The sequence below is a fragment of the Heloderma suspectum genome, chromosome 1 (genome assembly GCF_057233095.1).
Source record: "Heloderma suspectum isolate Gila_16-S chromosome 1, 16-S_ref, whole genome shotgun sequence".
NCBI classification, from domain to species: domain Eukaryota; kingdom Metazoa; phylum Chordata; class Lepidosauria; order Squamata; family Helodermatidae; genus Heloderma; species Heloderma suspectum.
Genome location: NC_139458.1, coordinates 96,962,806 through 96,990,369, shown reverse-complemented (window position 1 = coordinate 96,990,369; position 27,564 = coordinate 96,962,806). Strand labels below are relative to the sequence as shown.

Genomic DNA, 27,564 nt, shown 5'->3' with positions numbered 1-27,564 from the left:
AGTAGCAGCGGCGGCGGCGGCGGCGGCGGCAGCAGCGGCGAGCCTAGCATCTAAGGGACTCCTTGGAGGGGGAAGAGAAGCCGGAGGACTGACTCAGTCCTTTGAGCGAAGCTGCCTGCAGGAGAAGGAGCGGCGGCGGCGGCGGCGGCGGCAGACATGGAACATCAGCTGCTCTGCTGTGAAGTGGAGACCATCCGGAGAGCCTATCAAGACGCCAACCTCCTCAATGACAGGGTCCTGCAGACTATGCTGAAGGCGGAGGAGACCTGCTCGCCCTCGGTGTCCTACTTCAAGTGCGTGCAGAAGGAGATCTTACCATATATGAGGAAAATAGTGGCCACTTGGATGTTGGAGGTTGGTGACCGCGCTCTGCGGGGGGGTTGTGCAAAAGCTTGGGCTTCCCAGAAATAAAGCCATTCCTGTGCCCGCCGTGTGTGTCTCGCTCTCTTTCTCCCCCCCTCGTTTCCTGCACCCTAAAACATATTGCGAAGGAGAGATCCCCTCCATGCCTTTCCCCCTCTTTTTCCTTTAGAGGCTTTGGCTAGGTAGGCGAGAACGCAGAGCGCCCGCTGTCATAAAAGAATCGGGGGGCTTCGGAGCACCTAGCATGAATCCGGGCAGAGAGTGGGGGGTCCCAAAGTAAGTTTAGGAAGTTTCCAGAGGCGTCCCCCCTTCCTTTTGCCTCTGCGGGATCCTAAGGCGGGGATCACTCGATCCCACGAGCCCCAGAATGCCCCCTCCGGGTTCTTAGGCAGCCCCTCCAGCTTGCCATGAGTGTGATTGGGATTTTATTTTAAATTAATATCCATGGACACGTATGCAAGTGCGCCCCGTGCCAGTATTATGCGCCATCTTTGTTCTTTTATTGCAAAGGCCGAGTGTTTATTAATAATTAGAGTGGGAGAAGCCCGCCGGAGGGAGCGGGGGAAAGTGGGGGTCTCCGGGGAGCCACCGGGCAGAAGGATCGGGCACTTGGCTTGCAAACCTTGGGGAGTTGCAGCTTGAAACTTTTCTTTGTTCCGAGCAGAGAGGGAGAGGGAGCCTCTGGTCCCCCCCCCCCCGCCCCTGGAAGACATGCTTCTGCTGCAGGAACTTGTCGGCAAGGTCGCCCGGCAAAAACCAGTGTGGCTTTCGGGTTCCGCCTGCGAGAGCCGCTTCAGGGGGGTCTCGGCAAAAGCAGAGGAGTCTGGGCTACATTTTCATCCCCTTTCCAAAGCCCTGCGTGGCTGCGGTCTATTTTTAATTAATTTTTGAAAGCCCCGGCGCTGGCGAATGTCGCACATAGCTTCTCTAGGGGGAGAGAGAAGAGGAATGGGGGGCGCAGGAGTTTGACTTCGGGGTGTCCCGCTGGAACAGCCCCCGTGCCCCATTCCGAGGAGGATCAGTAAAGGACCGCCAGGGGGGTGTTTTCAGGCCCTTTTGGTGCGGCTGGTGATTTTTTAAATATTTTTAAATATTTTTTGAAAAGATGACGTCTGGGGAAAAAGCTTGCAGCTGCCTCTCGACGCCACCTTTGTGTCTCGAGCAAAGGGGGGTGGGGGGATCGGCAGCACCCAAGCTAGTTGAAACCAATAGGGGGCACCGGGGCCATCTCCCCCCCCCACATTTTGAAACCCCATTTGTTCCTTTGGGTGCCTGTCGATAAATCTGGGGGGGGCTAAAAACCCCCGTTTTCCTCCTTTTTCTTCCAAACGCCGACCACGTTTTTGAACGCCACATTTTCCTCACTTGCGACTTTCTCTTTCATTTCTTCCACACATACCGCTGTTGTTCTTTTAGAAAAGGAAATTCATTTAATTTGATTGATTTCTCTGAAAACTAGTTTGTTGCTAGAAGCCAAAGAGAACACCTTGATTCCAAGAGTTAAGTGCTCATTTCTCCCTCTCCCTATCTCCTTCCTTTCTTTTTCCTTTGCAGGTTTGTGAGGAGCAGAAATGTGAAGAAGAAGTTTTCCCTTTGGCTATGAATTATTTGGACCGATATCTCTCTTTTGAACCCCTCAAGAAAAGCCGCTTGCAACTGCTGGGAGCTACCTGTATGTTCGTGGCTTCAAAAATGAAGGAAACAATTCCCCTAACTGCAGAAAAACTGTGTATTTACACTGATAACTCCATTAGACCCAATGAATTACTGGTAATTTCATCTTTTATCATATGGGGAAACAAAACAACGAATCGCATAAAGAAAAAAAATAGATTCCGTTCTTACGATCTCTTCAACATCTATCTACCCCCCACTGTTCGCATTTTAGGTTGATACCTCTGTATGGTTTTACCATTTGAATTATTCCTTACATTATCTATGCAAGCTTCAGTCTAGGCTGTCTGAACGTTAAGAAGAGGATATTTAATTGGATATGTAGGCAGTGGTTTAAAGATCACCCCAGTTCTTGCTGTTTCTGAATGAGAAAGCTAGGGTGCAGTCTGCACACTACTTGGGAGTAAGTCCCATTGACCTGGATAGGATCCATTTTCAAGTAAATCTTGCCCCAGGATCAGACTGTTCAGCTGCAGTCGTAGGCACACTTTCTTTGGTGGTGCTGGGGAGTAAGTAAATGCATTTAACATTGGGGTATTAGTCCACCCCCAGGAAGCTGCAGCCCACATTGTGCAGTAGATTAATTGAATGAAAATTCCCTAATATGTTAAATCCGTATTAACTCACAAGGAGGAGAAATACAGTAACAAGATGGGGGGAGGAAAATGGGTGGCTGGCGCCCTCTTGTGGAGTTAGAAACGCAAGCTGTGTGACTGGTTAATGGAACACTTCGGTTTAGAGCAGCTGGGTGATGATGGCGCTGAGGAAAAGGGGGGTTGGAGGGAACCGAATTATGTAATTTTCATGTGGAAAGGCGCCTTTCCCGCCTGCTTCTGTTCTTCTCTGGTGGCATTATGGCTGCTGCTGTGTTGGCAAGAGTACCGTTTCTGTCGCACAAAGCATAGCGCCGAAAACCAAGCTTTCCCATAGGATACCACGCTAGGGTAGCTAGTCCACAAACACATGCTGTATTTTCAGCTGTATATGAAAGGGAACTTCATAACCACATTTTTTTCCTCCTCTTTCCCCCCCTGATATAGCAAATGGAACTGCTTCTGGTGAATAAGCTGAAATGGAACCTGGCGGCCATGACCCCTCATGATTTTATTGAACATTTTCTAAGTAAAATGCCTGTGGCTGAGGACAGCAAGCAGATCATCCGTAAACACGCCCAGACTTTTGTGGCTTTATGTGCTACAGGTATGATGAGCCTTGCACCCTCACAAAGGCGTGTTGTGTGTCTGTGTGCCCCTGCAAACACACCCTCTTCCCTTACCCGCTTGCCCAGAATCCCATAGCGGGCACCCTGTAAATCAGGTGCTAAAATTTCAGTGGCACTCATGCTCGCGCTAAGCGCTGACGTGTTTCCAGAACCTGGATTATTTGCCAAAGGTGAGTTTTGCCAGAAAGAAGCTTTTCCCGTTGGCTTCAAGGTTGAAATAAATGCTTCATAGAATGCGGCAACCTAACGCCTTGTTCATAGCTCGATTTAAAATGGTCGTCTTTTGTAAAGCGTCAAATGCTCAGGAGTCTGCCAAGGAGCCCCTGAGCCAGAAGGCCTTTTAAAGCCTGGTTGTGGTTGTTAAAGTCTTTAGGGTGAAGTATTTCTGTCTGCTTTCCCTGGAGGATTTGAACTTTGCCCCCCTTCCTGCTCCTTCCCCATCCTTAAAAGAGTTGCTGGCAGAATTGTGGAGAAAGAAACATGGAGGAGGAATACGGACGTGTGCACAGCTAAAGTTCTCTGGCAAAGAGCTGCGTTTCGGCTGTCCGCACCCAACTTGACCACGTGCTCTGCTGAAGCCATGTGCACTTCAAGCCTCGGGAGGAGCTTCAGACACTGACTAAGCGCCAGGATTTTGCAGAGAGGCCTGGTTTTGGGTTTCAAGGGCAATCTCTGTATGTGTGCGCACGCATGCCTGCACTCCCAAGCCCCCCCCCCCATACTTCCCTTGCCGTTTCATTTCCTTGATTGCCTGTGCTTCCTCCCCCACTCCCCAAATCCTTAAACAACAGGCAAGGAGTGTGGGGTCAGAAATGCAGCATTGCAACCCTGACATTCAGGTAGACCCGGCTGTTGCTTTTTTTCTTTTCTTTTTTGAGGAGAGTGGCAGGCCAAATAGAAACAATCCAGAGGTAGAGCAAATGTAGCTTTCTCCAGTGTGGCCAGAAAAACTCTGGAATGGCCGAAGAACGAGGAAGCCCGGCACATGTTCCTTTGAACAGAAGCCTGCAGTGCTGACTCTCAGGGATTTTAGGTGGTGCTTTTAAAAAAACCTGGCATACCAAGATCTGTGTGTATTGATTTTTATGGAATATGACCCATCTGAGGGAATGAGCCTAGATGAGCATGGGAGAACTCCGTTTAAATCAATGTCTCTAAGCTTGGAAATCTGAATTGTGTTTAAAATCCCAGGATTAAGTTGATGCCTAAGGTTGCGCTCGGCAGAGTTGGTGATGTCACACACCTGAGAATGAATTTGTTGGAAGGCTCCAAGGAAAGTAACAAGCAGATTTTTATTTGATTTTTTCCCCATATTCATTTTAAAGAGGCCCTCCTACTGCAAGGTCTGCTTTAGAGAGGTAGCCACAGAAAAATACGTAAATATTGGCACCTTTCGAGCTTGCCTTTCATCCCAAGCCTAACTGTAGGATGGTAGATGGGTTAGGGTTTTCTGGAAAGCACGTTTCTTGCCAAGCCCTTTAAAATCGTTAGGACATTTTTGAAATAGTTTTTAACTAACAGAACCAACCATTTTAGAAACTTGAAAGGGCTTACAACAGGCTACAAGCCCCAATGGTGGGACAAGTCTAGTTTCTAGCGATAGTGTTAGTTGAATAGCCTTTCTTGTTGTTGTTGTTGTTGTACTTTTTTACTTACGCCCATCCAGCCTCCTCTTTGGGATAGTGGGATGTTTAACCTGGGTTGTCGGGCTGGCATAAACAGTTCCACAATTATGAAAACAAGAATAGTTCAAAGGTTGGAGGCTTGCAAAGAGTCAAGTACTTTGATCTGCTCTGTGTTGTTATGTTTCTTTTTAGAAGGGCACATTTAGAGGCCTATCTTAAACCATTTGTTCTAAATGCCCATACGTAGAACTGGAAAATGAATGGGTGAATACAAACCTTGTCCAGAAATGTTTTAACGCGGGCTTAAAGGAAGTGTGGAGGTCAACAAGGGAGCCCCGAACCCTGGCGAAGTCAGTGGGCAGTTTGCCTAAGTCAGCAGTGCGTAATAAAGGTTTAGGTTGGTGAATGTATCCTTAAAAGCCATTTTTTTAAAAAAAGGAGTTGATTGACGATGCTTAGAGAGAGATCATGGAAAAAGTACAGGGTGTGCATGGTTCTGCCATAGCTTGGTTTGGCTTTCCTATTTCTGTCTGGCGCCATTCTAATTTGCCAAGTTCTGCCTGTCTGAATGACAAACTCTTATCTGTAGCTGATGAGGTTTCCTCCAAAGCCCAGTGACATAAAGGTGTGTTCGGCTATTGGCAACTGTTTGGAGCAGTAGCTAGGTTACGTGTGAAATAAGGGAAAGACCTCTTGGAAGACAATGCAATGCACTCTAAGGGCACAACCTTATGCATGTTTAGACAGATGCATAGGATTGTGCCCTAAAGTTCAAATAATGGAAGGGAGAAAAGACCAGGTGAAGGCGGGGGGGGTGGGGGGGTGAGGAGTTTGAAGATTTCTGTCAGTGTAGGTTTTTTTCTAGATAGAAGATTACAAGCAAAGGTGATGATAAAAGAAATTATTTTGTGCTCATCCTTCAGCTGTCTGCCCTAACCCAACTAGATTTGCTTTGTAATTTTTTTGTTTGTTTGTTTTGAATATGTTTTCACCAAGGACTCCTTTTGTATTGTGGGAGGCTTGAGACGAAGGAAGAGAGGGAATCACACAAATGAAGTGAGCTCCATTGATCCAAATTGAGGCTACTGCTAAGGAAAGGCCCCTGCTCTCCAGAAGCAAAACAATAAATAGGGACCAGTCTGTGGAGATTCTGTAGAATTTTGTTGCGTCCCCCTGGTTGTCAAACATAATCGGGTCCCCTTTGGGAGGATTGCTTCTCTTTCTTGCCTGATCTCCCCCCCCCCCCCCCCGGGAGAAAAAAAGCCCTTCCTTTGAAACTGAGTTTGCCACAATTCTCCCATTCTCGGAGCCTTTCTAAAATTGGAAGTCTCAAGGTATGTGACCGGTTGGAACCTGTTGCATCTTGCAAGCCGGTGATTTATGTTCAGAGTTTTGATTTGCCTCAATGAAAAGATTTTCATTCATAGCCCCCAGCTCTCCAGACGGATGGGATTGCTGGCTGCTCCATTTAAAAAGGAAAAGGGGTGACTTGCCTTGTCAGGAATTTTTTTTAAAGTGCTACAGCGCCTAGATGCCTGCTTTGTCCTCCCTTCAGGGTGGTTGGCATTCTTCTCTCTCCTCTTCCCCCCCCCTTCCCTCCCTCTCTTTTTAACAACACTGAAGTTGTTTATTCTTTTTGGATGAAGTCTCAGATAGGCTTCTGGGGATGTGTGCTTCAATTGAGGGGGCCCCTTCCCCATTGTAGCTGTGTCAGGTCTAATTCATCTCACCGAACCCCCCTTGTTCCTGAGCGCTCAATAGCACAAGATGAGGCGATGGAGGCTGACAATGATGCCACACTCTTCACTTGGGGGCATCCAATTACAGCCGAGAGGGGCCCCCTGATTAATATGCTGAAATTAGTGGTCTCTTCTCTGCCACAAATAATTCCTTGTTGTGTTGCAACAAAAAAGTCTGTCCATGCGGCCTGTCTAGAGTGGTTCTGGGGACAGACACAAACTGGTCATTTAAACTTCATTATCACTTTTCCACCTTGGAAAGAAAGAGGGGTGTGACTAGGAATTCATGTTCTTGTTTATTGCCCCTTTAAAAGGAAGTGCTTTCTAGATTCCCAAACTTGCTGCTCTTTGAGCGATCTCATGAATCCTGTCCATTTTGGACCTCTCTCCCCCCCCCCTCCTTAAAAAAATAATAAACCTACGACATTTCATTCTAAGTTGAAAAACACAAAAGCTAAGTCTCCATGACTGGGAGAGTAAAATCTGAGTGGACTAAAAGTGAAATGTTTTGATGCAGAAAGTTTTTCAAAATGGTTTGGAAGCTGCACAGCAATAACTTGTTTGATCAGTTTGGGGGGAAAAATGGTGGTATTGGAAATGACTGGAACTTAATATATACTTAATATAGATATACACACACATACACACACACAGATGCGTACACACACACACACACACACACTCATACTTCCAGAAAATATGACAGGCTTTTATAAAACTAGAATTGGTAGAAAGGTCACCTCAGGCATGGTATAGTAGTTAAATATCAATATACAGAGACCATATCTTAGGGCACAGTTTGGTGCCCTCCACAGCCTTACACAGTTTGGTGCCCTCCAGATATTTTGGGCTTCAACTCCCATCAGCGCCACCCAGCATGGCCAATGGCCCAGAATTCTGGGAGCTGTAGTCCAAAACATCTGGAGGGTCAATAGAGTGGGGAAGGCTGTCTTAGGAGATGGTTTAAAATTCGATTGGGCGCTTTGCTATGTGTAGTTCTCCACTGCAGTAGTCTGCAAATACTACTGATTTGTGAATTGCCTCCTCTTCCCAAAGAGTTGCCCCATTTTCATAAGGCATATTGCCTTATTGTAAAATGTGAACTTGGAATACTGGGTGGTGTCCAGTTAACCCCTCCAACTGATGGAATAGCTTCCATCAGCAGAATGGGGAGAAAGTGATTCCCCCTCCCATGCCCTCAAAATCTGCTCCAGTGGTCTCTCCCCTCCCCCCCCCCAGCAGACTGGGGAGGGAAGGAGGGGCACGTCCTCTTGCATGACCAGAAGTCCATTCATGTGACGTTAAATTTCATTCACTATGCTGAACAAGGGCAGGAGTTTTACATAGTCTTGATGCGATTTTGTTGATAAAATGCTTTTGCGTTATGGGTTTTGTGACTATTAGTTATTAGTGTTATTTCTAGCCATCTCTTCAGCCTAATTACGGTGCTCAGAGCAGCTTTCGGTCTCAATTAAAACATTTAATTTACAAACAGTGTGTTCGATGGTGGCCTGTTGGCATAATAATCAAGATTCTGTGGATGGTCTGGGGATCATAGGTGGGAAGATTGATTGGTTACAGGCTGGTGGGAGCGTTTCCTGAGTTGATATACATAGGCTGGCATTTTTGGCTTTCATCCTAACAATTAGATATTGAGCTGTGCTTCCACTTTCTTAATCCCTGGTCATGGTCAAATGTAGGCATGAATCAAACATGCCTGCTCAGAAGAAGGCGTCTTAGCCTAAACATGTAAATGATTACTTTTGTTGTTGTTGTAAAAAGGAGTAACATTCTTGATGGCAGTTAGAGGCCAAGCAGTCATGGCTTTGTAGCAAGACCTACAGCAATGCAACCTGGATGTGGGCCCAGGCCCTTGTCAGTGTGGTATCACATCAGAATGCCACTGATTGTCTGCCAATCCTTGGGACCTGCTTTGCTCAGTCCTGCTACATTGACATGAAATCCCTGTTGCCCGGATGGAAGGCAGCTACTGATAAGAGAAAAGGTCAAAGCGAAGCGTTTACGAGAGGAAATGTTCACTGAAATCTAGTCTCTCCGCCAGCTTGAGGATATCGGCTATTGTTGTGTACGTGGGTGGAGGGCTGGTGGCCCTCCAGATGTTTTGGCCTGCAAGTCCCATCCGCCCTAGCTAGCATGGCCAATGGTGAGGCATGGTGGGAGTAGTAGGCCAGAACATCTGGAGGGCCACAGGTTGCCCACCCCTGGTCTGTGAGATTGATATTCCAACTTTAGGAAGAGTGGTAAGATGGTTTGCCCAAGAATGTATTGGCAGAAGTATCCTCAAATGGGGAATACGTCCCGAAGAGCAGGCTGAGGCCTGATGTCTTGGGCTGCAATCCCATGCCCACTTAGTTCAGAATAAATCCCATTGAACTTGGTAGTATTTACTTCTGTGTAAATGTACAATTGGTGTGTTAGAAGCTGTTTTGCGTAGAGCTTAATGCAAGGTTGTCATGCTTGAACAGAGAGGAAAATCAGAAAACTCTAAAATGCCCAGTCTGGACTGGGTTGACACGAGGATTCTATGCTTGGTTGCACCAGCAAACCCTTCATCAGCAGATGATAAATGACACTTCCTTTCAGCCGCCAGAGATTGAACCATCATGAGCTCAGTAGAATGCGAGGTCATGGTCAGCTTTCAGAGGGACTGCTCCAGTGTTTGGTGCAATAAGGGCATGGCCTGTGCCATAAAGGCCCCGATCTACCTACCTGCATACCTCATTGATGAAAACACTTCATGCGAGGGAATCTTATCTACATGAGTAGGTTGGCTTATATAAGACTGTTCACAGGAATAGGGCTATTTTCCAGAACAAAATGTTCCGGGAGATGCTCTCGAACAGGCGTCCCCAAGCTGGTACTCTTCAGACGTGTTGGACTGCAACGCCCATCAGCCCTACGCAGCATAACCAGTGGTGAGGCACGATGGGTGTTTCAGTCCAACACACCTGGGAGGCACCAAATTTGGGAAGACTGCTCTGGAGTGTTTACACTGTCTTGCGCTGCGCCTTTGAGTTGTCATGTGTCCACCCAATCCATACTTACTTTCTTTTTTACATTGGGTGAGCCTCCTTTGTTTGTATCTGTTAAGAATGGCATGCTTTGTATGAGCAAGCTCACGCCTCTGTCTTTATTTCTTTTCCCACAGATGTTAAGTTTATTTCAAACCCACCTTCAATGATTGCCGCTGGTAGTGTGGTCGCCGCTGTGCAAGGCCTTCACCTTGGAAACACTAACACTTTTCTCTCTTATCAATGCCTCACACATTTCCTATCAAAAGTTATCAAATGTGACCCGGTAAGTGACTCTTGATCCCCAACTAAACTTTTTTTGCTGTGACTTAAATTTAGTAGCATAATATACCTGTGTGTCTCAACGTGGCATCTCTTCTGTTTGTGGGCTCCTCATGTTGTTTTGGGTACGGCACCTTGTCTTCTCCAAATGCGATCCTGTACATTAGTAACCGGAAGTCACACTCCCATATTACATGGGCTGAAAGTGACTACATGTTCTGAGCTTTCTGGTGAAGAAGTGTCAAGAAAAGAAAGGGGAAGCTCTTAAGTCAAGGATATATTGATTTGGTTTATAGGTAATTTAAACTGGAGAAGAGAACCCTTTAAAATAAGTCAACAAAGCAGTGATTGCAATAAACAGACTTAATGGTATCTTTATCTTTATTTTTGGCTCTTTTTGATGCTAAGCGGTGTGAAAAAGACATTCTTAAGGGCCTTCTAATTATCCAGTTAGTTTACTACATGGTAGAGCTGCACAGTAGATAATATGGAATTCCTTCCTTCCCCATGCCCCTCCTTAAAAAAAACAGATTGTCCTATGATTTTGTAAAAGGTAGTAGGTCCTCATAGGGTTCTCCTTTTTTCTTTTTCGCCAGCAGCTTCCTGGAGATGCTCCTCAGTAACTAGTGAGCAATAAACCTTTCATGAATGAATGGGCAGGAAGAGCTCCTACAAGGGAAACCTAAATTCAATGATCCATGTCCTAATGGTGTGTGAAGTTGGGGCAGAGTTTAGCTTTGTGTTGGAACAATGTGAAAACCCAATAAATAGATGCTTGAAAAAGGTTCTTGTGAGGTCTCCCAGTGCCAACAATGAGTCAAATAAAGTCAGCCCTGTGGCTTGCAACTGAATCTTTGAGGCAGGGCTAAAGCCTTCGTTTCATACGTCCATAAATATGCAAAATATAAGAGTGCAGAAGCAGGCGTTGTAAGCAAGCACATTTAGGTGTCTAAACTTCCCGAGACTTCATAATGAATGGAATATTGTGGTATTTTGATGGCTGATGCTTGCCTCACTGTTGCATTATGCATGGGTTCATTCGGTTGTGTTTTGATACTTCACAATATTATAGTGTGAAACACTTAAGGGCAGTCTTTTTTTCAGGATCAGATGTGCTCAGTTAGAGCAAGCAGCATATCTCAGAAACTCTGCCTGAGCTTAGGTCCATCACCGGTCTGCATAGCAAAAGCGAGATTCTAGCCAAGCCAGCTTGAGGCAGTGATCTGGTTCACACATAATGCTAACCCATGGTTTATTTAACCCATAGTTTGTTGCCCTAACCACGGTTTGTCTGGCAGAGGATTGAACAAGCCGTGGTTTGTTTTTTCAATCCATGGGTTATTTGCTTCCCTTCTCTTTTGCCCTCTCCCTCCCTGTAACTCAAATGCCTTTGCAGGAGCAGTACTGACATGTAGAGTAGCTGAGGTTTTTTTTACCACTCTTGCCCACCACCTCTAGCTTGGCTAAGCAACCCAGCTGCATTATGCCCTTTCCTATGGCCGCCGCAGCCAAGGTGCTGCTGCTAGACAGGCAAAATTGCCCGTCTAGCAGAAATGCAGGGTGGCTGGAGCGTGGAGCCAACGCTCTACTCCTGCCTTGCATTGGATACTTGCCAGCCTCTGAGGCTGCCAACTATCTGAGTAGGATGGCGCCCTTATAAAATGACTCCTGAGTCACCCAGAGAAGGGTCCCCAAGGTGGCTGCAGGTTTGAACTTTAAAATTATGTACGCACTTCAGAACATCCCACAAAGGAAAATTAAAAACAGGAGAAAAACAGATAGCAGAAATAAAATGTTTACAGTAACTCAAAAGCCAAGCAGAACAAAAAAAGTGTTAACAACCTGCCTAAAATTAAACACAGGAGGGACCAGTCTAGCCTCCGTAGGGAGACAGTTCCATAATCTGGGTCCTGCCACAGAGAAGGCAGGTGATTCAGATATTCTAGCAGTAAGTCTGTCTCTCTGAACTATTCCGTTTCTTGACCTCTGTCCAGTGCAAGGCATTTGACTCGGGGACTTGGTAGCAACTAGATGACCTGCTATCTTGCGCTGATAGTGAATATCTGATTTTAAAAGGAAATTATATTTAAGCATTTCTGAGCCATAAGACTGAATGGGATTCTGTCGCATGTCAGGCCTCTGATCCAGCTGGAACACTGCATTCGTAGGTGAGCTGGTCAAGGACAGAGCTCTTTTTCAAGGAGAAGGGGGGTGAAAACAAAGGGTTGGATCCAAAGGCACCCTTCTGTCTGCAGAGGGTTCTGCTGCTCACAGAAGACCTATTTTAACCTTTCTCTAGAGCAAGGGTGGGGAACCTCTTTCAGCCCGAGAGCCAATTTCCATTTTGGAGACGCTCTCGGGGGCCACATTCCAGTGGTGGGTGAGGCTCAAGGCAAGGGGCAGCGCCAGAATAACAAAAATAGTTACATATTTTAGCTTCAAGCTCTTCCTGACAGTAAGTGAACCTTAAGAGAGGCATTTCAGCCTTTTAGAATAGGAAAAACTGCTCAAATTTGGGGAAACCACCAAACGATCATGGGGTGTAGCCATATGGGGAGCTCCAGAGAGCTGGATTTGGCCCCCCCTTCCAGTGGGCCAGATGTGGCCCGTTCAACACCCCGGCTGTAGAGTGCTGTGCAACTCAGTTATACTGGGAGTTGTAGGACTTTTTTCTGTCTAAACATGTGTAGGATTGCACCCTAAATAATTTAACAATCATTGTTATTTTGCTTTAAGCATTTTTTGCTGGTTTATTTTTTGCTTTTCTTGTGATTTTTATTAGGCTAGATCAAGAGTAGGCAACCTGGTGCCCTCCAGAAGTTTTGGACTGCAATTCCCACAATCCCTTACCACTGGCCATGCTATCTGGAGGCAATGGGACTTGTAGTCCAAAACATCTGCCCTGGGGTTAGATTTTGAGTTCTCATGAGTGCTGAATCTCTTGACATCAGGGCCGGCTCCAGGTTTTAGAGGCCCCTCCTTTGATGATGTCCCCTGAACCTCCCATACTTACATCAATAGTGTTTATATCTTTTGGGTGACGAGATGTGACCACTGAGGCTGCAATCCCAAACACAACGGATTGTGTAGGAAGCAAGCCCCACATTAAGCATAGTGGGACGTCTGCATAGAGTTGCATGGGATTGCCCTGCACGGATCTGGGTAGATAAGAAGTGACAAGTTGAATTTGAAGTATTTTTCCAAGTCACCGATTTGTGCTAATGTTTACAATGGGTTGTATCCAATGTTAGTCTAGCTTAATTCCCATTCATTTCAATAAGCCTTCTCTAAGTATGACCAACATTGAATACAACCCATAGTATTTGCAATTTCATAAATATGAACTAAAAAGTTTGCTCTACATTGGACTGGATACGAAGTGCTATGTGGAGGTGCTAGGTCAGTGCCTAGCTGTGATAATGGACTGGATGAGGGCTAATAAACTGAAACTCAATCCAGTCACGACCAAGATGCTGTTAGTAGATTGTTCTTCTGACAGGATGGAAGTGGTCAACCTGTTCTGGATGGGGTTGCACTCCCCTTGAAGGTGCAGGTTTGTCGCTTGTGGGTTCTCTCAGAGCCATCTTTGTCATTTGAGGTTCAGATGGTCTCAGCAGCATGGAGTGCCTTCTACCAACTTCGGTTGGTGGCCCAGCTACTCCCCCATCTGGACAGGGATAACCTGGCTTCAGATACATATGCTCTGGTAGCCTCCAAGTTAGATTACTACAATGCACTCTACATGGGGCTGCCTTGAAGACGGTTTTGAAGCTGCAGCTCATGCAAAATGCAGCGGCCAGATTGATAACAGGGACAAAAAGGTCCAAACATATAACACTGATTTGGACCCAGTTGCACTGGCTGCCTGTATGTTTCTGAGCATGATTCAAGGTGCTGGTTTTGACCTATAAAGCCTTAGAAGGTCCAGGACTGTAATACCTGATAGAGCGCCTCTCCTGGCATGAACCTACTGGTATACTATGTCCATCACCTAAGGCCCTCCTCTAGGTGCCTTTTCCGAGGGAGGCTCGGAAGGCAGCAACAAGGGAGAGGGGCTTCTTGGTGGTGGCCCCCCAATTGTGAATTCCGCCTGACGCCAACATTGTTATCTTTTCAGCGCCAGGTTAAGACCTTCCTCTTCTCTCAGCATTTGGCAGCATATGATGAGGTTTTAATCAGGATTTTTCTTACTGTTGATGGTTCTAAATTGTTTTAGATATATGTGTGTCTCTGTATGTGCAGTCTGTTTATATGTTTGTATGCAAATGGTTTTTATAATGCATTTATAAGGTTTTAATCTTTGTAAACTGCCCAGAGAGCTTCGGCTGTTGGGCAGTATACAAATGTAATAAATGAAAAATAAAATAAATGCTTCCTTTTCCCTGTGCTCACCTCCTTTCTGCTTTCTAGCCTTGGCTTTCGTTTTCCCTCCCTGTTGACAATCTTGTGTGCTTTTTTCTCCCCCTACCCCAACTCTGCTTCTCTTTTTATGTCATCTCCTTCTATCCCACATAGATATACAAAGGGTAGAAACACACACACCTTAAAATTTCAGTTTCAATAGACTTTTAAAAAGTCCTCCAGAATAATAGAAATCAATAGAGAAATCCAAAATGTTACTGTTATCTGTGACTGGGCAGCAGGTATCCTTGCCGCCGCCACCACCACCATCACCCCAGTACTAGAAAAAAGAAAAGAACAGAGTAGCAGCAAAGATGAGAGTCAGTGCTCGCTTGGGTCTGTCTTGGCTTGGAAAACAATCGTTTTGCTTTGTTTCGAAAAGCACAACCTGTCTACATGCAAGCTAATGAAGGATGAGCCTTTGACATGCAGCTAAGCACTGGATTTGGCCGGGCAGGAGGACTGAGGGGGCAAGTTAAGTAGATTGACCTGTGCTGCCACGTAAGGGGTGTCTTGTATGGCAGATTTGAGGCTGGGAATAAAAGCCAGCATCAGCCCTGCTTCCGACCTCCAATATTAGCAGTGGTCTGTATTGTCCCAGCACATCCACTCCAACCCTATAACAATGAACCACATTTCAGTACTGTAAATCTGTTTCTCCCTTAGTCAACCTGTAACATAGAGATAGTCCTTAACACTGCAGGGTCCTGTGAGCCAGGGGTGAGCAGGAGATAGATCTCCAGATGTTTTGGACTTCAACTAACAGCATTCCTGATCATTGGCCATGCAGGCAGGGGCTTATGAGAGCTGAAGGCCAGAAAATCTGGAGAACTAGCTTCTGCCCATCTCTGACGTAAGCGATTCTCTCGGCATCGACCCAACCCCCATCCTGCAATAGGAGAATACTGCTGGACAACACTGCAGTGTTGTTGTAAACCACTCTCCCCCCCAACCTGCAATATTCTTTCCCCACTTTACAACCTGCAATATGGGAATAATGAACTGCATTTGCCTTGGTAGGGCTAATGAGTAGTAAGCCTCAAAAAATTTAAGATATTTCACACTTAATAAGAAAGAGTAGGAACACCTTTCTATTCTGCTACCTTTTCAAGGTGGTTGGAGGCAGAGGCAGACAGGACAGGAAACCAGTCATAGCTACATTAAAATCTTGGATTGCTCCATTGGTTTCTTTGGGCAGACCTCACTTCTGTCCTCTGGTACTTAAAAGTAGTTTCTCAATGTGAACCAGAAGATGATCTCTCCAGAAGAGATGGGTCACTCTGTCCTTCTAATACCTTGTGTGTCCCCCTTCCCTTTCTCAGTGGCATTTGATAGATTCGATTAGATTGGAATGCTTGATGGCTGCATTTGCATGCACTTCTGTCCTGCCAACCTCCCCCGGGGTTTCACTCTCTGAGAAGAAAGAGCTGTGCCCCAGCATGCACACAGTTGTGCCCCTCTGCACTCCTTGCCTTTGCCTAGTCTTTGTCTCCTCCTCCATTTTTCTCCCCACTTGGATTGGTGCTGTTTTTCAGCTGCTGGAGCTGCGCCTCCTTCGGGATGTCACAGGCATCCGATGATTTCTCGTCAGCTCGGGCCCCCGGACGCCAGTCTGCAGAGCCCTGCACTTGCCTGACTTGGCGCGTGCTGAGTCGGGCAAGCGCAGCGGTCCCTGCTACTCCACCAAGCCACGGTTCTGCGCAAAATGGTGGTTTGGCCTTTTCTGTAAAGGCGGATTTTAAGTAAATGGCCATAAAGAGGCCCATTTGTGCAACATTACAAGTGCAATGTGAATAGACCATTTACGCCTGTAATGTTGCATAAATGGGCCTATCTACGGCTGCTGTTTATGTAAAATTGGCCTTTACGGAAAAGTCCGAGCTGCCATTTTCTGCAAAACAGCAGCTCGGTGGAGGAGTGAGACATCGCTTGCCAGGCATCTGTGAACCACCTGACAGCTTGCCACACGTTACTAGCAAACACTTTCTGGGTCCTTGCGGGCATTGGGGACAGCTGGTAGTTTCCCAGGCCCCACAGATGATGCCATAAGAGCACCATATCACCTTACACTTCCTGGAGGAGGGGACTTCTCCCGCTAAGATCCTAAGCCCCTCTTCAAAGGCTTTCTCTTACACCGTTGTTTCCAGATAGGCATAGGCCGGGCAGGAGCTGGAAGTGGGCCCTCCTGAAATCATGGGCCATTGGTAAGTGCCCTAGAGTGCTGACCACTGCCACAGGCCCTGCTTTTAACATCGAACTTCCTGTCTACCTTCTGCAAGTACATGGCTTTTAGTGATGTGTCATACAGTTGCAGTCTTGAAAGCCTGCATAAGAACTTTAGAGTTTAAAAACTGCAGGGCTCTTTTTTTTCATTTCATTGGAACATTTCAAAACATGTTTACAATTCTTGGCTGAAATAGATGACCAAGAGGATTTGAGGTTTTTATGATTTAACTTGTACCTTTTACCCTGAGAAAGTAAATGCTAAAATCAGTATCACCTGATTGAAATTCCTTTATGGTTCATGTTTATGTTGGAATCCAATTTCCCAGTTTGTTTTTGATCAGTGGTAATTGGCAGTCAGAGAACCACAGTTAGCACTCTTGGACTGTCTTCCATCCATTTTGTTCCTGACCCCATCATCTGAACAGATTGAATTTTGCCTGACATTCATTTCAAGGCCAGAACATTAGTACGTTTGATTGGGGTTCCATGTTATCTGTTAATACTTTGGACAGTGTTCCTCGTGCCTCCTCATGCGAAGGGTATCTTGTCTGTAATCCACAGTGAATCAGGCAATAAATACCAAAAGGTTCCTAAGTTGTGTCTCTGTTATTTTCCTTTGCTACCCAAGCCCAAAATCAACCGAGTTTCAGCCGGATCATTGTTTTAGTTACAACAAAACGTATTTGTTCATATTAGTAACGCCAACACACTGATTTGCTCCCAACTCTCAGGGCTAGTTTGAACAAGGCCTTTTGAGCCTCTGTGCAGTACGGGGCGCAAGATTGTGCTGTCTGCCATTGGACTCACCATACGTCCGTACCTCATACCATAATCAAATACCAATATTTGCATAGGTACTGAGAATCCGGGACCTAATCATAAACCATGCATTGTTAACCCACATGAAATGCAGTTAACTACTGTACAATTTGGGCCATTATGCATGAGACTGTGTGCCTTATGCAGATGCTATATCCAACATGTGGACATCCACTGAGCCCAGTAGTAGGATGAGAGCAGGGTATGATCCCACTTCTCTCCTCGCAACACCCCCACTCACACAGGCTTAGCTCATTTGAATTTTGACAACAGGTTGTCTTTGTCATTCCAGGTCTGTTCACTTTAATGCCTGACCGAATTTGTTGAAGCAAAAATGCATGCTGAATTCAAAATCCTCATCATTACTGACCTACAAAAGTTATACAAACCTAAACTTGCCAAATGAAATACTTTTTAGCAGCTTTGAATTGATTAAAGTAATATTCTAGAGAGTTTGCGTGTATATGTGTTTTATAGGCATCTTATAAATACAGAAATTAGTCAGTGGTGCTCCTGTGAGGAAAGGTTGCAACAGCTGGGGTTGTTTAGCTTGGAGGAAAGGCAAGAGGTGAACAAAATGATGTACAGTGTGGAGAATGTGGTTAGGGAGACATTTTTCTCCCTCTCTCATAACAGAAAAACCTGCGTCATCCCATGAAGCTGATTGGTGGGAGATTTCAGGACATATAAAAGGAACTACGTCTTCACACAGTGCATAGTTAAACTATGGAGTTCGCTATCACAAGACGTGATGGCCACCAATTTGGATGGCTTTAAAAGGGGGCTAGACAAATTCCTGGAGGAGAAGGCTATCAATGGCTACTAGTCCTGATGGCTATATGCTCCCTCCAGGATCTGAGGCAGATGCCTATCTACAGCAGTTGCTGGGGAACATGGGCAGGAGGGTGCTGTTGCACTCACGTCATGCTTGTGAGTTTCCTGTGGGCAGCTGGTTGGCCACTCTGTGAACAGAATGCTGGACTAGATGGACCCTTGGCCTGATCCAGCATGGCTCTTAGGTTCTTCTGGGGTATTTCACAAAGATAATGACTTGAATCCAGACTTCACCACATTCTGCCAGCAAGAGTGAAGCAATATTTGCCGATTTCTCCTGTAGATCCTTGCGCCCCCTGAAAATCTGCTGTGGAGGGGACTCACTGGAACAGGGGGAGAGTGGGGAATCATTGAGAATTTCCTCATCTTCCCCACCCCCCTTCCACCAGTGGGATCCTCTGCTAGGTCAAAAGCCTTCCATGGACAGAAGGAGCCCTTCATTCAGGAAAGGCTAAGTTATGCTCCCACCCAATATCCTTTAATAGCAAAATACTCTGTTTTCAAAATGGAATTGCCTGTCACAGAATATATGCCACTTGCTTCATTTAATGTAAACGTTGATTGACTATACCAATGATTTCACTTAATGCTTTCAATACTAGTACATAGGAACTTAGGAAGGCACCTTATATGGAGTCAGACGATTGGACCATCTAGCCTAGTATTGTCGGCACTGACCGACAGCAGCTCTCCAGGGTTTCAGGCAGCAGTTTTTCCTAGCCCTACCTGGAGATGCTGGGGATTGAACCTGAGGCCTTCTGCATGCCAAGTATGTGCTGTACCACTGAGCTAGGGCCCTCCCGATACACCCCTTGCTCAAAACAATCAAATATATACATAATTTCTCAGGGACAGAATTCCACAGATGACATGATCAAATCACCACTGCCAGTCATACATTCTGTCAACAGTCACCTGTTTCTCCACTGAGACTCAGCACAAAGTGAGAGATCCCCCTCCACACCCAATTCCTTGGTTTTGCTGTGCATCACAGAGCACCGGGGGGGGGGGGGGGCGCTCACTTTATATGCTAGACATGTGATGCTGCTACCACCACCCTCCAGGTTCCCTGGCATGCAAAGCCTTCAGACTTGGGAGAAAGTGATACACGGCATGCATTTTGGTTCTGCTCAGGGTCTGGTGCACTTCGTCGTCAAGTGACCAGCACCCTATTCAGTCCTCCCTGTCCTGAAGTGGATAAGGGCCAATGCACTGACCTTGAATCCTGGCAAGATGGAAGCACTGTGGGCGGGTGGGTCACAGGCCTGAGAAATAGGTCAAGTGCCTGTTTGGGATGGGGTTACACTGCCTCTGAAGCAACAGGTGCTTAGTTTGGGGGCACCCCTGGATTCATCCTCGTTACTTGAGGCTCAGGTGGCTTCAGTAGCCATTCCAGGACTGTGATAGCTTAGCCACAGTGGTACAAGCAACCTCAAGACTGGATTATTGTAATGCTCTGTATGTGGGGCTACCTTTGGGCTTGGTCCAGGAGCTGTGGCTGGCACCAGATGCAGCAACGAAGCTGCTAACCGGGGCCTCCTTCCAGCAGCAAGTTACACCCTTGCTGAAAGAACCACACAGGCTGTCAATCAGCTCCTCAGCCAAGTTAATGGTTTTGTTAACGTATAAAGCCCTGACAACTTGGGACCAGGTTTCCTCAGGGACTGCCTCAGCCCAACTTCTGAGGGTGCCACATGCTCCTGAGGTTCACCTCAGGAACATTTGCAGTAGAGCATTTAGTGTTGTGGCACCCACCCTCTGGAACCTTTCACCAATTGATATTAGACAGCTCCCCACAGTTCTGATGTTCTCTGATGTGTGACCCAACAGTTATGGTTTGTAGCACACAGTAGAGTATGCGGTTTTATTCCTGATTAATTTGTAGAGTGCTGTTTTTATTGTTATATTTATTTATTTTATTTTTAAAAACATTGATTTATTTCATTTCTATACCACCCAATAGCCAAAGCTCTCTGAGCGGTTCACGAAAATTAAAACCACAGAGTATAACATAAAACAATATAAAACATAAAAGCTTAAAACAACAATATGACCAGAATAAAACCTAGCAGCAATGCTGAGATTTAAAATACAGATTTAAAACACCAGAGCTAAAAGATTAAGAAGCTAAAATACTGGGAGAATAAAAAGGTCTTCACATGGTGCCGGAAGGAGAACAACGTAGGCACCAGGGAAATCTCTAGGGAGCTCATTCCACTGCCGGAGGGCCATAGCAGAAAAGGCCGTCCTCCTGGTAGCCACCCACCTTGCTTCCTTTGGTGGGGGCTCCTGGAGAAGGACCCCTGAGGATGATCTTAGGGTCCAGGCAGGCATGTATTGTTTTTATGTCATTGTATTTATGTTCACCACTTTGATAGCTTTATGGAAAGAGGTATATAAATTTGAATGATAAATCAGTCAATCAATCAATAATGGGATAATAGGTTCTAAATTGTGCGGAGAGCCTACAAGAGTACAACTGGGTCCCTACTGCAGACCTTTATCCTTCACCGTGTGGAAGGTGAACATGCAAGAGGGGATGGGGACAACTAGCCTGTCACTCCTCCTCCTCACATGATCCTAATCATTTGAAGCTTTGAACACCTGCATAGGGCTCAAGTGACAATTTCTATCACATCGCGATAAGCATTGGCAGGGCCAGCCCTATCATTAGGCAGAGTGAGGCAACTGCCTCAGGGGGCAGATGCTGGGGAGTGGGCAGCAGTGGCAGCCATTCCACTCTTGGAGGACAAAGCTGTGTGTGCTCTGTAATGGAGGACCCTACCCTGGTGCGATGGTTTGACCATATCCAGTTGCCAGTATTGGAAGTAAGGTTTAAGTGCCAGTCCAGTCGGCATCTGTATGTGGAATGGAAGGAGGCACCATCTTGTCCTTTGGCTCAGGCAGCAAAATGTTTTGGGCTGGCCCTGGGCATTGGAGAAAGTCAGAAGCAGCAAGGAAGAGTTGCCCAGTATTGCGCTTGTTCGAGAGTCCAGAACAGAGCGGCTCTCTGCTTCTTCCAGTGGGTTTCACAGTTGTAGTACTTGAAATCAATGCCTGGCTCCAAGAGCAGCCAACATTTGTGGGCCCCTGCTTAGAGCAAATGGCTTCCTATATTTAAAATCTTGACACTGAACACATTTGTCACAATCCCTAAAGCCATGCAAGTACGCAGGTTTCTTTGTTTTTACAGCTCCTTTGCTACAGTTCCACTCATCACGGTGAGTGACCATTACCCCCCTGGCAAAAACAACGAGCTCCAGCCTTCCAACACCCACCTTGGAGCTGGGAAGGGGTTGGTGGGAGAAGCAACCCCACAGCGTGCTTCAGAGGTGCTCTTAGCACCTTGGAGGTGCAACATGGCAAGGACAGTCCCCGACCCTCCTCTCAAGCTTTGGAACCGAAGAAGAAAAAGTAGTAATCATTCCAGTAGTTGTGTCATGCTTCGGAAGTACAGGGTGTGTGCGCGTGTGCGATCTTCTCTCCTCCCTGCAGCTCCAAGCTTGAAAGGAGGATTGGAGCTTGTCTGCATCACACTCTGTTTGTGAGTCACCCCAAGCACCTCAGGAGCACAGCGTGCCTCCCAGGATGATCCCCCTACCCTCTTCCAAGCTCAGGGGGTAGTCAGGATTGTTCTTGTGAAGTGCAACAGAAATGAGTTCTATTCTTCCTACCAGGCTTGAAGCCGGAAAGGGGCAGAGGGTTCTCCCTGACATGGTGCTGAGTTTCGCACCATGAGTTGAGGTAAAAGACCCCAGCCTTTGGGGACAGCTAAAAGTTGCGGACTTTGGAAGCCCTGTTACATTACTTAGGGTGGTGACACTGTCTTTAGGCTTGAGAACACCACCTCAGTTGTTAATTATACGTGTAGATTTCCTTCTCAAATGTTATGTGTGAAGCCAAGTCTGCACTTCAGCATACAGAATCCCAGCAGATGACTTCAGGTGATAATATTTCACACACGGATAGCAAGCAATTGAGCGATGTGGGAAAATATGAACCTATTTCTTTTGATACAGAATTGTTGACTATACTGTATAGTTATGGTTGAGGCAATCTCAAAATTTTTCCAACATTCCGACAGTGAAAAGTTTTGAAAAAACCTTTACGAAAACCGAGTTTTTACATTTCTTTTTGAGACAAATCCTTTCTGGGAACTTCTAAAGAAGAATGTGTGGGATCAGAGAAGGCATTTCATGCCATGGAGGCACCATATTAGTGTCTTTCTTGGGAACGGCCTGTGGTATGTAGGGCGCCTACGGCATAATGACTCTAGGACATCTTTTTGCCATTTCAAATACTGTGGCTCTGTCAAGAGGAAATATTACACTAGAGTTTAAACCGGTAAAGGTCAAAGGTTATTTGTTTTCAGTGAGCTGTAACTGATGGTCTGATCTGCTTAGAGGTAGGATTAACCTCCCTCTCTCTCAGAAGAGTCTTGCAGAGAATTGTTTGCTTGGGTTTTTCATCTTATTTTACATCTCACACACACACACACACACACCCAAATGCCGTGTGGTAGAGAAGGTTCTTGTGGCCGTGGAATCAGTGAAAAGCTGGTAGATCACACAAGAAGCCTCTGAATGAAAGCAGAATTGAAACAGGAAAATAAAGAAAACAGCAGGCAGGTCACCATCTCAGGAAAACAACATTCATTCTCAGTCATGCACATCCTAACACTTTTGACGGCAATTTATCATGGAAGACTGGGTTCACCGCAAGGGCTAGCCCATGTCATAGGTTAAATCAGAGAAGGCAATCCCAAAAGGAAGTTCCTAATGCACAGAGTTAAACATGTTGAGAAAAGCTTTTACGATGTTTGTTAGAAAGGCAGGAGTAAACAGTGAGCCTGAGGAATTTCATGAAACTGTGGTGGGATTGTTTGTTTTGCCTATTTAAGGCAGCTATTGCCACAATGGCTGCACGCTTGGCACAGACAAAGGTGTCACACCGATACATGTGCTGATGATCTCTCAGGTCTCTTTCCATTTTTAATTCCTAGTTGGCATGTCTGCTCCAGAAGAGTCACCATGGTAGTCTGCAGCTGAAACAAGGAGACCCGTGGCACCAAACGTTCATGCCACAATAGATGTTAAGATGCCGGGCTCTTTCTTCTTTTTGCTTATTGTTTAATCTTCAAGGATTTTCAAAGGTCCTAAAGTCTGCTACATTTTCAGAATGAGGCTACAGTTTGGCTGGCTGTATTAATGCCGCCTATGTTCAAAAGCATAGCTTGGCCCTGTCAGCTTTGGACTTCCACATTTCCGTGATTCTTAAAGTTTTCCTGCAATGAGAAATCAATTGATTGTGCTGCTTTGTAGAATAATAGGGATTAAATAGGAACACTTTATAAAATCTATACATTTCCAGTCTTCATTGTATATATGAAAATGGTCTATGTAATAGCTGCTGAACTGGAAACTAAAGAAAGTTCTGGGCAGGAGTCTTTGGTGCCATGTTAGGTTTTTAATTTGGGACACTTTCACCTGATTTAGCCTCCATCTGGAGTAAGCCTTTAGGGCTTATGAAGCAGATATGGACTGGGACTCAGTGTTTGGTCCCTTGCTTAGAATAACTTCCTTATTGCCTGGTAGTTATGCTCTATAGCAGATGTGGGTAGAAGATAGATCAGGATCTATTGGTAGGGTTCTGACACTGAATTATTTAACGATAGCAACAAAGGAGTTTTTCCCTCCTTCTAAATTAGGATCATAGAATAGTAGGGTTGGAAGGGGCATATAAGACCATCGAGTCCAACCCCCTGCTGTTAGTATATCTGTGAACTGTATTTACTTGCGTGTAGATTTGTAACTGTATACGAAAGTCATCCCAGAGTATGTCTCATGGGGTGCAGTAAGTAACTGACTCCACCTCCTGAGCCACCATTTTGCATCTGGCTCCACCCATCTCCCAGCCACTACTTTGTACCTGGCTCCGTTTGGTAGATTTTAGGATCCCAGGAAAACAACAACAACAACGAAGTAGATCAAGGAAGCCTGAAGTCTGCCCACACATACACTACAGTGCTGTGACTTGCGTATGGAAGACACACATGAATGGGCTTCCTTGTCCATTCAAAGATGGGACAGTTGCAAATTTGCAAAGGAACTGCCCCTTCCACTCAAGTGAATGGTGCAGCCCTTGCATGTGTAGGAGGATCTTAATCAGGAAAAAAGGAAGACTAAACATAGAACCTTCAGAACATTTGATGGTGAAGCTGCAACTTGCTCTAGCCATTATGGAGGGGATGTAATGACCTGCAACATGTTCCCCTCCTCTGCTCTACCTGTGCTCAAGATAAGTCATTTACAGATAATGAGTTGGATCCAGTATGATTGAGTCTGGATCCAACCCGTTTTCTTTTGCTTCTCAAAAGTGTTACACAGAAATGAATGGTCATGAAAGAGGTCAAATTGACTGCTCTCAGCTTGCACATTATTATTTATGAACCAATGGTAACTTCACTGGTTAATATTTCCGATGTTTAAGTGCTATACACAGTGGAGGCTGATGGTTCTGATGCCAGTGGGGCGCTGAATTCGCACCAGGTTTCAGTCAGAACCAGTGAGAATTCCAAAGGAGTTCTCCAAGCAAAGCACCGTGGGTAGCTCCTTTAGATTTCTCACTGGTTTTGACTGAAATCTGGAGAGGATGCCCTGGCCCACTGACATTGGAGCCACCAGCCTCCACTGATTATATGACTAGAAGAAGACATTTCTGGCATTTGCTCACTCGCTGGCTTTTCTGCTGAGAATGGTAGCACATGCCGCCTACGGTTGTTTGTGATGTTATTTGTTTGCAATGCATGCTTACCCCTTCTGTCTTGTGCCAATTCAACAAATACCTAGAAGTTATATGTGTGGAGGGCCTCTGTGCATGATCAAATACCCCGCATTCCGTCATTCATTCATTCATTCATTCATTCATTCATTTACAGTGTCGTTTCCCTGCTCTTCCAGCCAAAAAAGATTCCCCGGCACTGTACAAGATAAAATCAGCATAAAAATCATAGAAACCAATAAGATCCATAAATGACAATTAAACTTCAGACGATGGGGGCATGGGAAAGTTGATGCAGGATGCCCAGTTGCGCATTGAATTGTGTGTATGTAAGTGCTGTTTACAGCTTGCCATGAAAACATTGAGGTTGGGGGCAAGTCCAGAAGGTGTGATCCTGCTTCCTGCACTCCATGAATTCATATCTACACCTCTAGAACATGAATTGGGCATTTAGGTTGGGCAATTCAGTGGTGAACATTAGTCACGTGACTTGTAGTTTGCCTGTTACTTTCTAAGGATATGGTATTTGGCCACACCTCCCTCCTTCTCTCCCTCCTTCCCTCTCTCTCTCTCTCTCTCTCTATTTTCTAAAGAGATTTTTCCCTTTTCTTAAACTTCCTCAGGATTGTTTACGAGCCTGCCAAGAACAGATTGAATCCCTCCTCGAATCTAGTCTACGCCAGGCACAGCAACACAACATATCTTCAGAAACAAAGACTGTTGAAGATGAAGCTGATCTTTCCTGCACACCCACTGATGTTAGAGATGTGAATATTTAAGGAGAACTTCAGCAACTGGTTCTGCTTGGTACAAGTACCAGCAAACAACGAAAGGGCATCTGAGAAGGAATTGGAATCAGGATTGTCTCCCCTCAAGAAACCTTTTCTCCAGGACTTTTTTATACCAGAAGGGAAAATGTCATTCATTCTTTTCTTCGCTATTCCTTCCTTCCCTTTGTGACTTTTTAACAGACCCCCCCCCCCCACCTCCAATCTCGCCCAGTGTCTTAAAAAGAAAAAAAATAGTATTTGCATGATCTCCAGGGGTTCGCGCTACGAAAAATAGAAGATTTTATACAATAATAATCAACTAGATTTTTTATATATTAAAGTGTTTTTGTCTGTATGTTGTAAGAATAGGCATTCACACACACACAAACATACACGCGCACACACACAAAATGTCTCCAGGGGAGGTATTAGATTTGATTCTTTCATATTAAAAAAGCCAACCGTTTCTAAAGTAGAAGAGAGTGTTATTTTTTAGATAGATGATACGTATTTTGGGTGTGTGTTGTTGTTTTCCTTTAAAAAGCATAGCTTTAATGCAGTTCTAGGCTTTTCTGTATCTTGCTTGCTTATGCATTTAGTCACTTTATAAGTCATCTGTAAATGTTTATTTTATCCCCTTAGGTTTTTATCCTCTTCACCTTATAAATGGTTAATGTAACCTTTACGTTAGTATATGTTAGCATACAGCATTATTATATGTTAATCTTCTGTGCCTGTGGATTGCCTGTGCCGAAGGTTTCTAGTGTTCCAGCGTAGCATGGCCAGGGAAAGGCCCAACATACCAGTTCCACCGATAAAGAGAAATTGCAATAGTGACATAATATATTTTTGTAACCTTCCTATTTTTGTAGTTACCTGTGTATACAAAAAAAACATGCTAGTTTTTACCTAAAAGATACACAGCCTAATTATGTCCAGGTTGATTCCACAACTTATCGTTTTTATTGTTTTAAAACCATTCCATTTCAAAGCACTTTCAGTTCATTAGGTATAGGAAATACTTCCTTTTTTGTGTGTGGGAATTTTTTTTTCTTCAAATGGAATGGTTTGGAAATTATATATATAAATATATAAATATATATATAAAGTGCTTGTATGCAAACTTGGAATTGCAAGGCAAGTGCATTTAACTATGGTGTTGAGGAAAGGTGTGGGTTTTTTCTGAAGGTTGTGTTCCAGTCAGAGAAATTGCATTCACAAAATTGCCAGGATATCTTCCAAACCTTTTCAGTAGAAAAGATGTTTAGAAATCTTTTGGTGCCAATTCATTTTTTTAAAATATAAATTTAGGGGCCTGAAAGGTTTACCTATAAGACACACATTTTGAGAATTGTCTCTAGATATTGTACAACTGAAGGCTTTTAAACACTAAAATATATAATTTATAGTTAAGGCTAAAAAGAATATTTATTGCAGAGGATGTTCAGAAGGCCAGTATAATTTGTAAAATAAATCACCCCCTTTGATTTTGAGAAAACAAAAAAGATCTTTCTGCCCTTGATGTCGCAGTCTTACTAAGAAACGAGGACATTTCAAGATAGTACTATATTTGGCCCAGATATTTTCAAAGTAACATTAACCATGAGAAAGCACCATAGTTAAAACGTGTAGAATTGGTGTACTTGAAAAAAAAAGTTCTTAATCCAGTGTATTCCCCCCCACCTTTTTTAAAAATTTAGCTACAAATAGAAAATTTGCACATCTTGGCTATGTATCTTTTTTATTATTATTGTAGAAAGTAGCTGAAGGGACGTGGACATAGCTGTTGAAGTTGAT

At 45.0% G+C, this 27,564-nt stretch overlaps 1 protein-coding gene across 2 annotated transcripts; it reads left to right on the top strand.

Annotated features, from left to right (window-relative positions):
- On the top strand, positions 1-26,653 carry CCND1 (cyclin D1). 2 transcript variants are annotated; one of them, XM_084852062.1, is made up of 5 exons: positions 1-354; positions 1,918-2,133; positions 3,078-3,237; positions 9,793-9,941; positions 25,621-26,653. In XM_084852062.1, exons 1-5 carry the CDS (start codon positions 157-159, stop codon positions 25,774-25,776), a joined length of 879 nt encoding a protein of 292 aa, XP_084708188.1. In that variant the 5' UTR covers positions 1-156; the 3' UTR covers positions 25,777-26,653. The 2 variants fall into 2 exon arrangements, with proteins under 2 accessions (XP_084708188.1, XP_084708199.1); XM_084852073.1 differs by lacking the exon at positions 25,621-26,653 and adding an exon at positions 17,676-17,836.
- The last annotated feature ends 911 nt before the right edge of the window (positions 26,654-27,564 follow it).

What these genes read in the sequence shown, in the direction of transcription:
- CCND1 (XM_084852062.1), top strand. Translation starts at nt 157, where the DNA reads ATGGAACATCAGCTGCTCTGCTGTGAAGTGGAGACCATCCGGAGAGCC. An exon ending in TTAGACCCAATGAATTACTG is followed by an intron (nt 2,134 to 3,077) that starts GTAATTTCATCT and finishes CCCCTGATATAG; the next exon opens with CAAATGGAACTGCTTCTGGT. An exon ending in TGTGGCTTTATGTGCTACAG is followed by an intron (nt 3,238 to 9,792) that starts GTATGATGAGCC and finishes CTTTTCCCACAG; the next exon opens with ATGTTAAGTTTATTTCAAAC.